The sequence below is a fragment of the Phoca vitulina genome, unplaced genomic scaffold (genome assembly GCF_004348235.1).
Source record: "Phoca vitulina isolate PV1807 unplaced genomic scaffold, GSC_HSeal_1.0 scaffold7, whole genome shotgun sequence".
Classification (NCBI taxonomy): domain Eukaryota; kingdom Metazoa; phylum Chordata; class Mammalia; order Carnivora; family Phocidae; genus Phoca; species Phoca vitulina.
In genome coordinates, this window is record NW_022589710.1 from 68558560 (window position 1) to 68573292 (window position 14733).

General features: G+C 60.3%; 2 protein-coding genes across 4 annotated transcripts in view; one reads left to right on the forward strand and one right to left on the reverse strand.

The window, feature by feature from the left end:
- The window catches only part of WDR20 (WD repeat domain 20), a 59142-nt gene extending 53067 nt beyond the window's left edge, over window positions 1-6075 (forward strand). For both annotated transcript variants that reach the window (XM_032405958.1, XM_032405959.1), the window contains one exon: window positions 5791-6075. In XM_032405958.1, the coding sequence (XP_032261849.1) occupies window positions 5791-5844 (54 nt within the window). In that variant the 3' untranslated portion in view covers window positions 5845-6075. The remainder of the gene's footprint in view (window positions 1-5790) is intronic.
- Window positions 2412-14733, reverse strand: part of MOK (MOK protein kinase) — a 60639-nt gene continuing 48317 nt past the window's right edge. The window contains exons 8-12 of one of the 2 annotated variants that reach the window (XM_032405960.1): window positions 14546-14647; window positions 13372-13545; window positions 12709-12820; window positions 10814-11014; window positions 9767-10730 (exon numbers count right to left, since the gene is read on the reverse strand). In XM_032405960.1, the coding sequence (XP_032261851.1) occupies window positions 10650-10730; window positions 10814-11014; window positions 12709-12820; window positions 13372-13545; window positions 14546-14647 (670 nt within the window). In that variant the 3' untranslated portion in view covers window positions 9767-10649. Of the gene's footprint in view, window positions 2783-9766; window positions 10731-10813; window positions 11015-12708; window positions 12821-13371; window positions 13546-14545; window positions 14648-14733 lie in introns of those variants that run through there. The other variant, XM_032405961.1, reaches the window with a different exon arrangement.

Below are 14733 nucleotides of genomic sequence, written 5' to 3' on the forward strand. Positions count from 1 at the left end.
CAGCGGCCAGGCCCTCCTTGTCCAGCACGCCTGTCACCTGTTCGGGTCACCGAGGGGCTCAGCTCCGTGACCCCAGGGATGGCCCGCGAGAGCAGACAGCAGTCCAGAGAGCGGAGTCCGGGGCTCACATTGAAAAGCACTTGTGTTCAGAGCCCAAGTTCAAAGCTGTGTGAAAACGCCCCTCCCCCGTGGAGGGGACATTCCCCCTGGTATTAACTCTGATTCGTTGCTGCACCTGTTACCTGACTTCGTGTTGTGCTCACACTGCTGCCTCTCAGTTTCAAAGTGTAAAAGGCAAAATTTCCTGCATTTTTTTATTTCTGTAAACCTAAGTTTATTAAAGACCGCTATGTTAGGTGACCTTGTATAAAATTGTATGATTCTTTACCTTTAACGAAAGTCAAAAGTAAAATATGTGTTTCCTTTTTTATATTTTCATCCAGTTTCTTGATGAATAAATTTGATAGAGCCTTCCTAACATGAAATGTTGATAAATTAAGTTCTTAACAACTGTTACAATAATTAGTGAAGCTTTAATATCAGTATTGTTAATTTATCACTTTTTAAGAAAATCATGTTTTGGTTTCACTGTTGGTTTTTGGCTGTTGTCTTGTCACTGTCGCAGCTCGAGACTCGCACACTCGCGGTGTGGGGGGGGGCCGTGTGTACGCGGACGTGAAATAAACATGAGCAAATGAACTGTGCGTGTAGACAGTTTGCGGTAGTCGATTTCCCAGCTGGGCTTCACAAACGTCCCCGCCGAAAAAGAAAACTTCTGAATGCTGTAAAATTACGTCCTCTTCAGCCACCCAGCCAGCCGCTGGGGGCGCGGGGACCCAGCGGGGAAGCCGGCGGGCCTCTGGAGCCCAGCTCTCTTCCTGGGGGTTTCCTGGCCTTCCTCCCCCTGGCCTTGCGCGGCGTGCTGGGCCGTGCTGGAAGCTTCGTCACCGCCTGGAGGTCCAGCGCTCCTGTCCGCTGCAGAAAGGGCAGTGAGGGAAGGCCCGCTGAGGGTGGGAAGAGTTGGCCATTCATCCTGTCCTGCTGTTGAGCGTCCCCTCACTCCCCGCAGCACCCTGACGTCTGCGACCCTGAATGCCTCAAGGCCAGGACCCCAGCCTAGACCTGCAAGTTCCCCGGCGGCTGAGAGGCAGGACCGAGCCCTGGTCAGGCCCTGGTGCTCCTACTGACGGGAGACCTTCGGGCCTGGAGCGAGGGGCTGGCGGGGCCCCAGGAAGCTCGTCCAGGGCTGGACCCCAGCACCTCCCTGACCGGGCCGGCCTCCCGAGCCCCCGGGACGAGGTGTGTGCACTTGGCCTCTGACGCTAAGCTGCCGAAGCAGAAGAGACCGTCTCTGGCTCCGGCCTCACGGGGGCCTCCCCGGACCCGCCGCCGCAGGAGCAGGGGTGTTTTCCTGAGCATGGACTAGATTGTGAGCCCGCACACGACCAGGTGGACAGCAAGTTTACAAAGACACACACAACATTGTAATCTTTTAGAAATAGCTTGTGCCTTGAAAATATACTCTAGGTCCGTCTCCGTGTGTGGCTGCCTTTGAAAGAAACACTTGCGTGTGGACCAGCGGCCCTGAAAGGGACGGAGCCTCTGGAGGCGCTCAGTCCCGTCCCCTCCTCCAGTGTTGGTGGCCTCCAAACCAGCCTCTCGCGTTGGGTGGGACCTTCTGGAAGCGACTCCAGCCAGAGAGGCTTTAGGGAGACACGAGAGGGTCCCCGGGGGGGAGAGGCTGTGCTTTGCCTCCAGGCACCGTTCTCGGGGCTGCCCGTCCGAGCGGGGGCCGAGAAAGCCTTCTCCGCGGATGCCCGACCACAGCATCATTTTCTCGGGGGGACTTCTGTCGCTGGAGGCCAGGCTGAGGGGCCTCTCTGGGGAAATGTGTCACCTTCGGTGTAACCTGTCTGGCAGGTGGAGGCTGCCACGGCGACACGGTCCGCTGTCCTGCAGGAGCCGAGGCCCCAGGCCCAAAGTGAGCAGTGGGTCTGGGGCGGGTGGGGAGCCGAGGCCCTGCCCTGCCCACCTTGCACGCCTGGCTTGGGTGCTCTGGGCCCCCAGGCCCCCCGGCCCCCCAGGCGGTCTGTGTTGCTGGAGGCAGCTGTCTGGGTCACGCGAGCCACGGTGAGGCCCTGGCGGCGGGGGGCGGGGGCGGGAAAGCACTTCCACGGCTGGAAGCTCCCGGAGGGGGGTAGCCTGGTGACATCTCACCGTCTCCGGGCCATCTCTAAAGGGACATCACTTTACAAGTGATATTTGCCTCTTAGTCTCTGCGTGACCAAGAGCTGGAGTATTTCAGCACTTACTTTTCAAAATGAAATCTCTAGCAGGAAGAAAACGGCCACTCTGGTGAGAACAGAACAGCTTATTAAATATTAGATTCCGGAATCGTCCCTCGTCCGGGAATAGCTCCCCACCCCCACCCGGGGGCCTAATAGGCTATTAGGCGGATGCCCAGAGTCTCGGCTGGGTTGGTGTTCGCGCAGCTCTTCATCACCAGCTGTCCGGTGTCTGGCGGGCCACCAGCAGTCCCCACGCCGCTGAGGACAAGCGGCCTCCGCGAGGTCGGCGGCGTGCAGGCCGGGCGGGCCCGACTCTCCATCCGCCCGGGCCTGTTCTTTGCTCCTTCCTGCCCCTGAGGAGTCACCACGGAGGCCGCACACGCAGGCCAGACTCCGGAGCAGGCCGGGCCGTCGGCGGGGCTTCCTCGCGAGCGCGGTCTCAGTCTTCGATGGGGGCCTGCGTGTGCTCCCATCTTTCTCTGTGCCCCGGTAACCTTTAAACGAAAGCACAGCTTATAGACCTAAGGTGACCTTGAGTTTTTGTTTGAACGGCCGCATTTCCCGCGATGCCTCCACGGTCCCATCACAGCAAAGCCCATTTCATCTCCAGGAAGGGAACAGGTGGGGTCGACGTCCCGCTCACCGTGCCCGGCCAGACGGGGCCCTCCTCCCCGCCGCTGACCCGCAAAGGCCTCACGGGCGGCTGGTGTCCGACGCTCCCTCGCGCCCTCCTAGGAATGTCCCAGACCCTCACCTGCGCCCCAGAGGCACCTGCACCCTGGGGTGCGTGCCCCCGCGGGGCCCCCTCTGCTTGGTGCCTGGGTGCTGGAGGCCCGCCGTTGGGTGTGCTCCCGCCATTCTGTCCCTTGTCCCTTTGCTCTCCACCGAGCCCTTGGGCTTCCCCCCACGCCAGGCTGGCACCCCAGGCCCCTTCCCAGCTCGGTGCCCGAGGGGCGGCGCCCCGGGTGTGGATCCCAGGTGCGCACTGCCGCACAGCGTCCGGAAGAAATTGTTCACCACGGGTGACATCAGAAGGGCTAACCCCGTTATTCAGACGCTGCGGTTCCCTGGGCATCTGGCAGTTGAGGGTTTATGTGAGTGTGGACGGCAGAAGCTGAGAGGGAGGGTGGGTTTGAGGTGGCTGCTTGCTTAGGTGACCTTCGTGATCTCTTTTGAACCTGGGCCTCCCGCGGACAGTAGGACAGCAGGGGGGTTGTTCTTCAGGGGGGCCGGAGGCTTCAGCCAATGGAAGCTGGAGGAGAGCGGGCCTCCCCTCAGAGCCCCCGAGGATGGGGTGGCATTTCAGGGTGCCCCCGCTGACCCTTCTGAGCCTCAGCACCCACCCTCTGCCGGCCGCCAGAGAGGGGCCAGGGCAGAATTGGAGAGGCTCTAAGGCAGGGAAGGCCTGGGTGGCCGCAGAGCGCTGGAACGGGGGCCCCCCCAAATGCAGATGCACTACACAGCATTCCCAAGGCTTCATACGATAAAATGACGTAAAATACGTCATTAGTAATTTGTATACTCATTACCTGTTGAAATGATAATATGGAGTATATTGGGTTAAGTATATTAGAACTAATTTCACTTTTTTTTTTTTTTTTAAAGATTTTACCCATTTATTAGGGAGAGAGAAAGCACAAGCAGGGGGAGTGGCAGGCAGAGGGAGAAGCAGGCTCCTCGCTGAGCAGGGAGCCCGATGTGGGGCTCGATCCCAGGACCCTGGGACCATGACCTGAGCCGAAGGCAGACGCTTAACCGACTGAGCCACCCAGGCGTCAGTCACCTTTTTTCTTAATTGTTAAATGTGCTCCTAGAATTTTAAATTTCACGTGTGACTTGCCTTGTCCTCGTGTTGGACAAGGCTGGTCTGGGGCGGGGGTGGGGGGGGCCTTTCTCAGTGTGTCCTGAGTCTTTAAATAACCTTGGGCGCCTCCGGTCACCGTCCTCTGGACGCAGGGCTGGGGCTCTGTCCCCGGGCTGGATCACTGCGTGCTCCCCCTTTAGCGGGAGGAGCAGAGTCCTCCTGTCATTTGGGGGAGAAGAGGGACCTCTTGGTGTTGTAGACTTGGCACTGTTCCTGGACATCCTGTAGCTCCTGGAAACCACTTGATTGCGGAGGCAGAACATTCTTGTGATAAAGGCTTCTTCACTCCGGACTGTCGCCACGGAAGCGGGGTCCAACCTGGGCGGCCTCCCTGCAGCTCGGTGGAGGCGGTGAGGAGGGACGGGTCCCCTCCGTCGGTGGGCTGCCGCTTCCCCGCAGGGAGGCAGGGGGCCCGGGGTCGGTCGGCAGCCCCTCCGGCCGTCTAGCTGCCTGGAGGCCGTGCGGCCCCCCATGGGTGCGCGTGGGAAGCTCGGGGGGCGCTCCGCCGTGGACGCCGGCCCGGCTTGTGCCCCCGGATCCCAGGGGAAGGGCTCCCGTAGATTCCGAGCAGGGCTCCGTGTGCCGCTCCCTTCGTCTCGGCTGCCTGCTCGTGTCTAGATGAACAGGCGTCAGTCGTGAGAAAGGAGGTAGGAGGCGACGCGGTGGGACAGCGCGTCTCCCAGTCCCTGCCCCCGGGGCGCGCGGGGCTGAAGCGCAGTGTCGCGCGGTCGCCGTCTGCATCGGCCCAGGCCCGGGGTGTGCAAACAGCGGCGTCCGCTCCGAGTTCAAGGCCTGTCCCGTGGCAACAACGAACCAACTGAAGCGGTTTTTAGGACAGCTTAAGTTTGTGTTCACGGACCTGAAAATCTAGCTTCAGTGTCACACTCTTGTAGCCTTAAAATTCTTAATAAATGACGCCGAACTGTGATGAGACTGCGTCCCGGTGAGCGCGGAGAAATGCAGACGCTCTTTGCTACGTCCGGGGCTAGCGGCAGGGGGGTCCCAGCTCAGGCCTCCCGCTCTCAGTGGGGCCGCCCCCATGGCACACACGCCACCTGCGCCCTGTCCCCAGATCCGACAGCCCAGGGCCCGGATCCTGGTCTTCCCGCTGAGCCCCATGCTCGATGCCGAAGCCTGAGGGGCGCCACCATCACACCCCAACCAGGGAAAGCGAGAGCACCCCGTCCCCCCAGGAGGAAGACACCCTTAGGAAGCACTAGCCCCCGTCTGTGGTGGCCGACCCGCTGAGGGGACGGGGCGTGAGGTCAGAGGGCAGCGCTGCGGGAGCCGGGGGCCCCGTCCCCTGGAGGCATCGCCCTGCTCCTGAGCGGCGGCGGCCTTTGGAGAAGGTGGTGACGGGGCTCACGATGTCCCAAGGAGCCCAGGCCCCGGGAGGCCGCCCGCCGCTCCCCAGGCCAGCCCTGCCCACCGTCGGCGCTTCCGAGCGTCCTGATCAGCTAGGAATGTCACACGGCGGCGTGGTTAAGAATTAAGTAGATGAAAAATGGAGGCTTTGTTCCAACACTGGCGAACGATCCGACAGAAATCTGTGGTCACGTGACCTCTGGCAAAGGAGGCGTGTGGCTTTCTTGGCTGCCCCGTGTTTTGCTGGATTAATGTAAACTGCTTTGTTTGCAGGGTTTATTGTCATCCCAAAACCAGGCCAGCTCTCCGGGCGGAACTGTAGTGTAGCGGCCCGCCCCTGCTCGAGAACCTTCGCCCCGACGACCCGGCCCCGAGGCAGCGACGGACGAGACAGGAGCGCGGACCCTCGCGGGGCAGCCGTCACCCGGAGTCGCGTGCGAGGACCCGCGGGGCCCGCTCGGGAGGGCGCGCTCTGCCATTCACCCAAAGAACCTGTTCCTGTTTTTAAATCGTTCTTCTGGGGCTGCAGTAAAAAATAAGAAAGCGGATTTTCTTGCTTTTTACTCAGAAGTTCCGTGTAATTAAAATCTCATATATATCTATATAATCTATACATATATATATAGTGTAAAATAAACTATTTCTTGGACAAGAAGTCCCCTTACACGCAACTGTTACAAACAGTACTTCACTCTGTTTTTGCACTGATGTTTCTATACGTAGGTGGTCAGAGACGACCTGGAACGCACTCATGAAGAAAGTTGCTTTCTGGCCTAAATCTGTCATTCAGGAAGACGGATGCTGCAATCATAGATTTTTACAAATTGCACTTAAAATAGTTTAATGCTATTAGGGAATTACTTTAAATATGGGTCTCACAGACTCGCGCCCTCCAGGGTGTTGAAGATGCTCTTTTTAATCTTACATTTATTTTAATACTGTTGTTTCCAAAGCAGTCAGCGCTGTATTATATGTGTAAATGATGTGATTGTGCTACGGGGACATGGTTACTTCACCAGTAATTTACATCTTTTATGAGTGACATTTCTAATCATGAAAAAAGTATTAATATTAAAACTATCTTGAATATACCATTGGTTTAGCTTCTGTTAAGTTGACTCAATTTTTAATGTGACTTTTTGTTCAATTGAAGTTTGGTATGAAATGATGCGTCCTTTTTCCGCCCTGTTCCTGGAAGCCCGAATAGGCCGGCGGCCAGGGGCTCATCTGGAGAGTTCTGTGGCTCTCGGCCCCTCCTTCCGGCTCCCGGCGTGAAGTCGCTGCCGTCGCGGCGTCTGCGGGCCGCGGGGATCCTCGGGGATGGGTGTCGGGCCGAGACCAGCTCCGAGCAGCTCCGAGCAGAAGGCTGTCACTTGGACTGTCGCCCGCAGCGGCCCCTGAGGCATTTTTGGCTGGAGTGACTAAACCCCGGGGCGTCCGAGGCACAGCTCCCCCAGCGAGCAGGTCCCACGGCTGAGGCAGGAAGCCGAGCGCACGCGTCCGAGAGCCGCGCGGGGCCCCTGGGTCCCCGGGACAGGCGCCTGGGGGAGGTGAGCGCCGGGACGCAGACGCCGTTGTCCCCAGCCAGAGTCAGAATTTATCAATCGTATACATTCACAACGACCTGCGTATTAAAACCGCACATTCCGGATGGCCTCTCGGTCATGGCACCAAAGCGCGGGCCTCTAGGCGTGCGGGTGACACGCAAACCCCGCCCGCGCAGGCCCGGGGACACAGAGGCGGCCCACACACTGCGGCAGGTCAGCGCAGGGCCTCTGAAAACGGAGTCGGGCGCTCGTCTGGTGACCCTCCGGGGCGGGACCGGTGGAAACCTGGTTGGCACGAGGCCCGCGGTCACGTGGGGTCACAGTCGCGCTCGAGCTGGTCGGCCCCCCCCCCCCCCCCGGCTCCACACGGCCCAGGGGGGGCGGCCCCGGCTCGGCCCCGGCTCGGCCGCGAAGCTGTCGGGGGCCCGCTTCGCTGTCGACGCATCTGCCCTGGGAACAAACCTACGGCTCTTGCAGCAAGGAGGCCAAGGCGGCTTCCGAAATCAGGCCGCCTGTAACCGCGCCCCGCGCCCCCCCCCCCCCCCCCCCCCCCCCCCCCCGCCGTCCCGCCCCCGCAGCCCCGCAGCCGGCAGCCAGGCCCCCGCCGAGCCAGGGAGCGCGCAGCACGGCCCGCACGTGCCCTTCCGCCTGCCTCGAGCTCCCGCCCGCGTTTGGGGCTGGCGGAGGCGCTGCGCGGGGACGGGCCTGCGGGACGCCGGGCGGAGGCGGGGGGAGCAGCAGTGCCCAGGTCACTTGGGTGGCGTCCCCGCCGCCGCTTCTGCTCCACAAGCAGGTTCACACGCTCAGGTGCTGTCAGAAGCGGGACCCTCGGGCCAGCGCACCAGGCCACCCTCTGCCCCCGGAGCAGCTTGCGCGCCCTCTCGGCCGAGAGCAGGGGGCCCGCTGGGTGAGGAGCGGAGGCGGGGGCACCAGGCAGGTGCTCAGGAAACGCTGTGCAGTGAGCCGACCTGACAGGGTCGGGGAGCAGGACTTGGACCCCACTTCCCTTCTGGAGCTTTGTCACTCGGGAACGGCCTTGCCTGCAGAGGCTCAACCAGCCTTCAAGTCTCCTGGACCACCTTTCCAGTCTGCAGTGAGCGGACACCCACCAGGGCCCGGGCAGCAGGCGGAGGCGGCCTCCCAGCTCAGGGCCCAGAGGCCGGACACAGCCGGAGCCATTCCAGCTGCCCCGGGACTGGCTCCCGTGCTGAGAGCAGGTGGGGGGCCGCAGGGAGGGCGAGCGTGGCCGGAGTACCCCCTGCTCCTCCTGGAGGCTGGTGCGCAGGGCTGGACCAGCTGTGCCCGCCGTGGGGCCTCGTGGCGCCGGGCTCCGGGCTCCGGGCTGACGGCTTCACGGCACTTGTATTCCAGAGACCAACGGGAAGCCAACAGCTTCATCGGGTGGACGGGTCACACCACCCCCCAAGGGCCTGGCCTGCCCCAGAGAGGCCCTCCACGGGGACGGACAAGTCTGCAGGAGAACTTTAAAGATTTTCCCCTCAAATGTTATACACTTAAAGGGGTAACAGTTTTCCTAAATACACAAATGCTGGTCAGTCCTTAAATGTGTCCTTAGGGCCCATCCTCGAGGACAGGAGCATGCCCCCCTGGTTCTCCGGCAGCCTCCCCTGCCTGGGGTCAGAGTGTGGGCGCACTGGTCGTGCAGGGCCCTCTTCGATCCCAGAAGCCCGCTCCTGTCGCCTCTGGCCGCCGGTCTCCCTGGTCTTCCCGCTGCTGAGCCCCAGCACCACCTGGCTCTGGCCTCCTCCCTGCCTCAGCTCCCAGGGGACCCGGAACTCCCAGATCCTCCGCGGAGGCAGAGTGGCGCCCTGCTTGTCCCTCAGTGCCCCCCGCCACAACAGGGTGTTAAATGGGTTCAAAGGAAGCTCTTTCCAGCCCCTCCTCATGTGCACCCAGCTCTGAACATTCCCGAAGCGTTGTTTCTGGTCTTGAATCTGCCCCTCTTGGGCTCCTCGGCCCCCACGCGGCCCACGCCCATGCTGTCTCGCACTCACCCGCACCCCGCCCCTGTAAATGCTGGCTCCCGCCTGCCCCTCCTGAGGCTGCTGTATCCACCCCACAGCTGGGCCGGCCTGGGGCTCCTGGTTCGGCTTCACCGCCTGGCAGGTGGCTCAGAGGTGGTGGCCACTGGAGAGCATGTGGAAGAATGTCACAGATTTGTCTTAAAAGAGGGAACAAGATTTCCCCGATGCCGAGTGATGTTGGGAAACAAGAAGGGGCGCCTGGGTGGCTCAGTTGTTAAGCGTCTGCCTTCGGCTCAGGTCATGATCTCAGGGTCCTGGGATCGAGCCCCGCATCGGGCTCCCTGCTCAGGGGGAGCCTGCTTCTCCCTCTCCCACTCCCCCTGCTTGTGCTCGCTTTCTCTGTCTCTCTCTGTCAAATAAATAAAATCTTAAAAAAAAAGAGGGAACAAGAAGACAAAAACTAACCTGGGAAATTTGCTTTTTCTTTTTTTTCTTTTTTAAGATTTTATTTTTACTTATTTGTCAGAGAGAGAGACAGAACACAAGCAGGGAGAGAGGCAGGCAGAGGGAGAAGCAGGCTCCCCGCCGAGCAAGGAGCCCAATGTGGGACTCGATCCCAGGACCCTGGGAAAATGACCTGAGCCGAAGGCAGCGGCTTAACCGACTGAGCCACCCTTTGCTTTTTCTTAACGTTGTAAGTTTGTGAAGGCAAGGAAAAGAAGGGGTCATTACGCTACATCCCAAGACAAAAACGGGCTCAGGAGGGTCTGGCGTCTGCCCAGCGGGCGGGCCAGCAGCAAAGCAAAGCGCCGTCAGGATCCGCATCTCTACTCACAGGCGAAGCTGGGCCTCCGGAGCTAAGGCGAGGTGGCCGACGGCCGCGGGGAAGCCCGGCGCTCCGACGTGCCTCATGCTTGGCAGCCTCGTCCGGCTGCAGCTCCCCGGGGTACCGAGGCCACGGAGCACCCTGGCCGAGCCTCTGTTTAGTCCTTACTGGCTTTTCGCGTGCCACAAAATTAAGCTGTCCCAAAGCCTTCCCAACAAAATAAATTCCCCAAATATGCTCACAAGACCTAAAATAAAGAAATGCACGTCAGGACACATGTTTAACTCAGAAAATACTAAAATATTGTACTGACAGCTTATTCTTTAATAAAACTCCGACAGATCTGTAAGCTGTGACGCGCCACACAGTATGGGTGACGTACTGAAGAAGGCGCGACGCGCAAAGCTCGCGGTGAAACCAAGCCTAAATAATACAGTATATAAATTCTGATTTCTGTTTTGATTCCTATAAAAAAATTACAAAATATTCTCTGCCCCAAATTCCTAGGTTACAAAAATGAAACAAAAGCCCAGAATGAGGTGGTTTTACAAACGTATTCGACTGGAACATACGGGACCTCTGCTCTCAGGATGCCAGGCGCCGCAGGCTAGGGGCTCCAGGCCAAGTGGGTGCTGGCTGGCCTGCGGGGCAGTGGTCTCGGGGGTGCCAGGCCTCTTCCCGGAGCCCTCCATCCGAGGCTCGGCGGCGATCCGCGGGGCCGGGCCCTGCCGCACCTGGTCTCATGCTCCCGGCAGGCGAGCCGGCACGGGCTGCTCAGTAGCCTCCGCCCTTCCTGTCGATCGTGGGCAGGCGACACTGCTTCAGGCTGGGCTTACTGTCCTTCTGCGCATCCGTCTGTTAAAGGGAACAGCAGATGCTCAGCGGGGCTGGGCCGGGCCAAGAGCCGCGGGCTACGGGGAGCTAGCGCGACGGGCTACCTTCTGGTTGGCGCCAACACACTTGAGGGGCCTCAGCAGCGGCACTTTCCTGTTGGCCCCCGGGCCGAACACGGAGTGCAGCGCGGGGCTGGAGTACGAGGACAGTTTGGTCCCTCCCGAAAGCTTCAGTCTGGGCAGTTCCATTAGGTAGGCCGGTCCTGGTCTCTTGGGATGCTCCTCCTCTGGCTTTAGGGACTGTTTCTTGAAACAAAACACAGGTCAGTTGAACGTACAATGGTGTCCCCTTCACAGAAATTAGGAAAAACACAAGAGGCTCTTTTGCACGACTTTCGCCTAATGGAACTTGACCAAGAGGTGTGACCGTATGGTGACCAGACGGTATCCCTGCCACCCAGGTGACGTGCTGCTCATTGGAGCGTCCCCCCTGGGGGAGGTAGAGCCGCCACACTGGAGTCTGGGGCCTGGTTCTCCCCTGCAGGGCAGCCGACTGTAGCCGGGCCTGACGCCCGGGAGGCCACTGACACGGTCACGGCAGCGTTCCACGGGCCATGGCGGCGCTGGTGGCCCTGCTCGAAGTCCAGAGGTCGGCCAGATCCGCCCGCACTGTTGCTTTAGTGTGGCGGGTGAGCTAAGAATTTTTTTTACCTTTTTTTTTTTTTTTTTAAAGATTCTGTTTATTTATTTGAGGGGAAGGAGAGAATCTCCAGGAGGCTCCCTGCCGAGCCTGGAGCCCGATGCGGGGCTTGATTCCACGACCCCGAGATCACGATCTGAGCCGAAGCCAAGAGCTAGAAACTCAACTGAGCCACCCGGGCACCCCTGCATTTTTTAACAGTTGAATCACAGTGTCCAAAGTTTTACTGGGACAGAGCCCCACTGTTCGTTTACGGTTCGTCCATGGCACCAGAGAAGAGGGCAGCTGTGATGGGACCTCATGGCCCACAAAGCTGGGAAGGCCTCCCAGGTGGCCCCTCCAGACACGAGGGGACTGTGGTGGGTGCCGGCAGGGGTGACGCAGTCAAATGCCTCACTGGAGGGAAAGGCTGAGCAGGGACAGCAGTTGGGAGGCAAAATGAGGGAAGCTCAGGTGGCTGGGGAGGAGGGTGTCACCGTTTGGGGCCTGAACAGCTGAAAGGGAGCTGCCTCTACCCTTAAAGGGAAGGCATGGGGAGAAAAGCAGGTTTGGGGGGAGAGACCCGGAGAATGGGTCTGAACCACTCGGCCTATTGGCCAAATGGAACGATCAGGCAGGCGGCTGAACACAGCAGTCTGGAAGTCCAGAGAGCAGCCTGGCTGCAGATACGTCGGTGACCTCAGCTCCTAGCACGAAGTGACACGCAGCAGATGCTGGGATGAGTGACGGAAGGGCACAGTCACCACACGGTGCAGTGCCAGCCCCCACGTGGAGCTGGGGGGGGCTGAGCAGCGGGGACCACTTGGGGCGCTCAAGGATGAAAAGACTGCAGAGGGAAGCTGTTGTTTCTAAAGCAAACAGTGTGTGCCCAGGCGAGTCCTCAACTGGGGCCTGCTGCGCGTGTGGGGACCTGTCACTGGCTCGCTGGGTCACCCAGGTTGGTTTAGCTTCTCTGTGCCCCCTGCTAGGGTCAGTCGGAGGGCACAGGGAGGTGACAGCTGCCAAGCGCTTTGACAGGGAACCGGCCCCTGCGTGTGGGAGAATCCCGCCTGGCCTGGCCTGCACACACGGGACGCTGCTGTCCCCACCAAGCTGGGGGGGCAGAAGGGCAGGAACGATCGAGCCAGGCTCCCCGCGTCCTGGCACACAGAGACCTCAGGGGCACAGGGTCAGGCCTTGCTGACCGGTGGGGCCGCCTGGCCTGCCACAGGGGGGCGTCCTCCGCAGAGACATGGGCCACCTGAGGGCATCCAGTCCCAGCTACAAAGGCCATTTCCAGCTCCCTCACTTCACTCAGTACCTTTCTGTCCTCCTTTGAAGTGTGCCAACTGTTACTGAGAAGTTCCGATGCCACAGGGCGCTCTGGAAAGAAGGCTTTCCTGCGGCTGGCCAGAGCATGCTTCTCAGCCGCCCTGCAGGGGAGGAGGAGAGAGGGCGTGGTCCCCTGAGAGGGTGCACAGCACTACTGCATGTCCCTCTCCTCGTTCCCAGGCTGGCCTATCCTGTGCGCTCACTGCCTCTTCCTTCCCACGTGAACTGTGGGCACGGGCCTGCCACGGGCCTGCAGCCCCCACGCTCACCACCACGCTCACCCTGGCAGGAGTGCCCCGAGGTGCGGGGTGAGACACCCTCAGGCAGCTCCTCCCATGCCAGGTACCAAGGCGCCCCCAACCCCACAGCGAGCTCCCCCTGCCGTCACTGCTGCGCGCCAGGCCCCTCCTGGAGTCTTAACCACCGGAGCCTCGGCATCAGCCTCAAAACAGCCACTGAGCCCTCCTCGTGCCCTGCCGAGGGCCACGGACCGCCTCCTCCTGGGAGGCCACACCAGGAAAGAGTGAGGGGGACATCTCGGGGGCACCCAAGTTCAGGACAGAGCTGTTCCCGGACCCACCCGCCCCCACTCATACCCCCCAGGCCTCAGCGGCACCAGCTGCCGCCCCCCCGGAGCTGCATGGGAGCCCACCTCTGTTCTTGGAAGTACGGATGCTGCAGGGCCTGGTGGGCAGTGATTCTCTCATCAGGATCATAGGCCACCATTGCATGCAGGAGGGAGAGGCATTGCGAGGACAGACTGGCTGTCAATTGAGGTATTCCTGATCCCTTTTTAAAAGGAAAATCAAAACTCATAGCTCTCGACCTGTATTAAAAGCCCAATGATAATAAACGATCATGCCATTATTTAGAGCACTTGGCCAGCCATCATCATGATTCTACAGGGCCCTGCACCGATGACAGTTTATGCTCTAAGAAGGGGTGTGACTACGCAGTCGTCCAAACCCAGAGAATGTACGGCAGCAGAGGGACCCCTCACGTGAGCTGCGGACTCGGGGTGACGATGATGTGTCAGCGTGGGCTCATGGGGGAACCGACATGCCACCCCGGTGCGGAGGGTCACGGCGGGGGGGGCTGTGCAGGCCCCCAGGTGGTCTGTGGGGAATCTCTGTACCTTCCACTAAGTTTTGCTCTGAACCTGAAATTGCTCTAAAAAGTAAGTGGGGCGGGGCTGTGTGTGAAATCTGTCGTGCTATCAATGTAAGAAACCGACTTTCCCCCGAGAGGACTAACAGCACGTTCTTACCTGAGAAGAAAGAGATAAAACTTAAAAGGAGGAAAAGGAAGAATCCATAACAGTTGTCTCTCCTTACGTTCCCTGGGCCCAGGAGCTGCCCACCCGCTGCCCCACGGGGCTCTCCCTCAGAAGCCCCAGCTCCCCAGATCCAGCTGGCTCTCCGACCAAAACCAAACCCTAACCAGTCGTGGTCTGGGTGTCAGCGTCGCTCGCAACGGCCACACGAACGCCTCACCACGCGCAGCCTGTATGTGGGAACCTTCTCCGCCCTAAGGTCTCTCAGTCTGGGGTAAATATTCGCAGGACAAAACCTGACTGCCAGGCCCTCAGCAAGACCATCTGAACTCTCCTGTGCTGCTGGAGGGAGCGCGCCCCTGGCAGGAGCCCTGGGGGACCACAGCCCCGAGCAGCTGCCGCATTGCCTCCCTTCAGCGGCAGCGGGGACCCAAGCAGACGGAGGGCTGACAAGGGTAGGAGAGGCGCAGCCTGGGCCCCTCAGCTGGCTGCCACCACCAGCCTTGGCAGGGGGCAAGTCCACACGGGACTCTTGGGCACACACCGCACTTACTGTTTGAACTTGGTGAGGGTCTTCTCAGCAGGGGTGCCGATGACGTCGTGGATTTTTGAGATCTGGTCCAGCTCGTTGGCTCCAGGGAAGAGGGGCTGCAGACTGGAAGAGCAGGACGGCGCTGTGGTTAGAGCAGGCCACAGCTTCTTCCTCCCAATGTCCCCTTCTGCTGGGCGGCTAGCTCACAC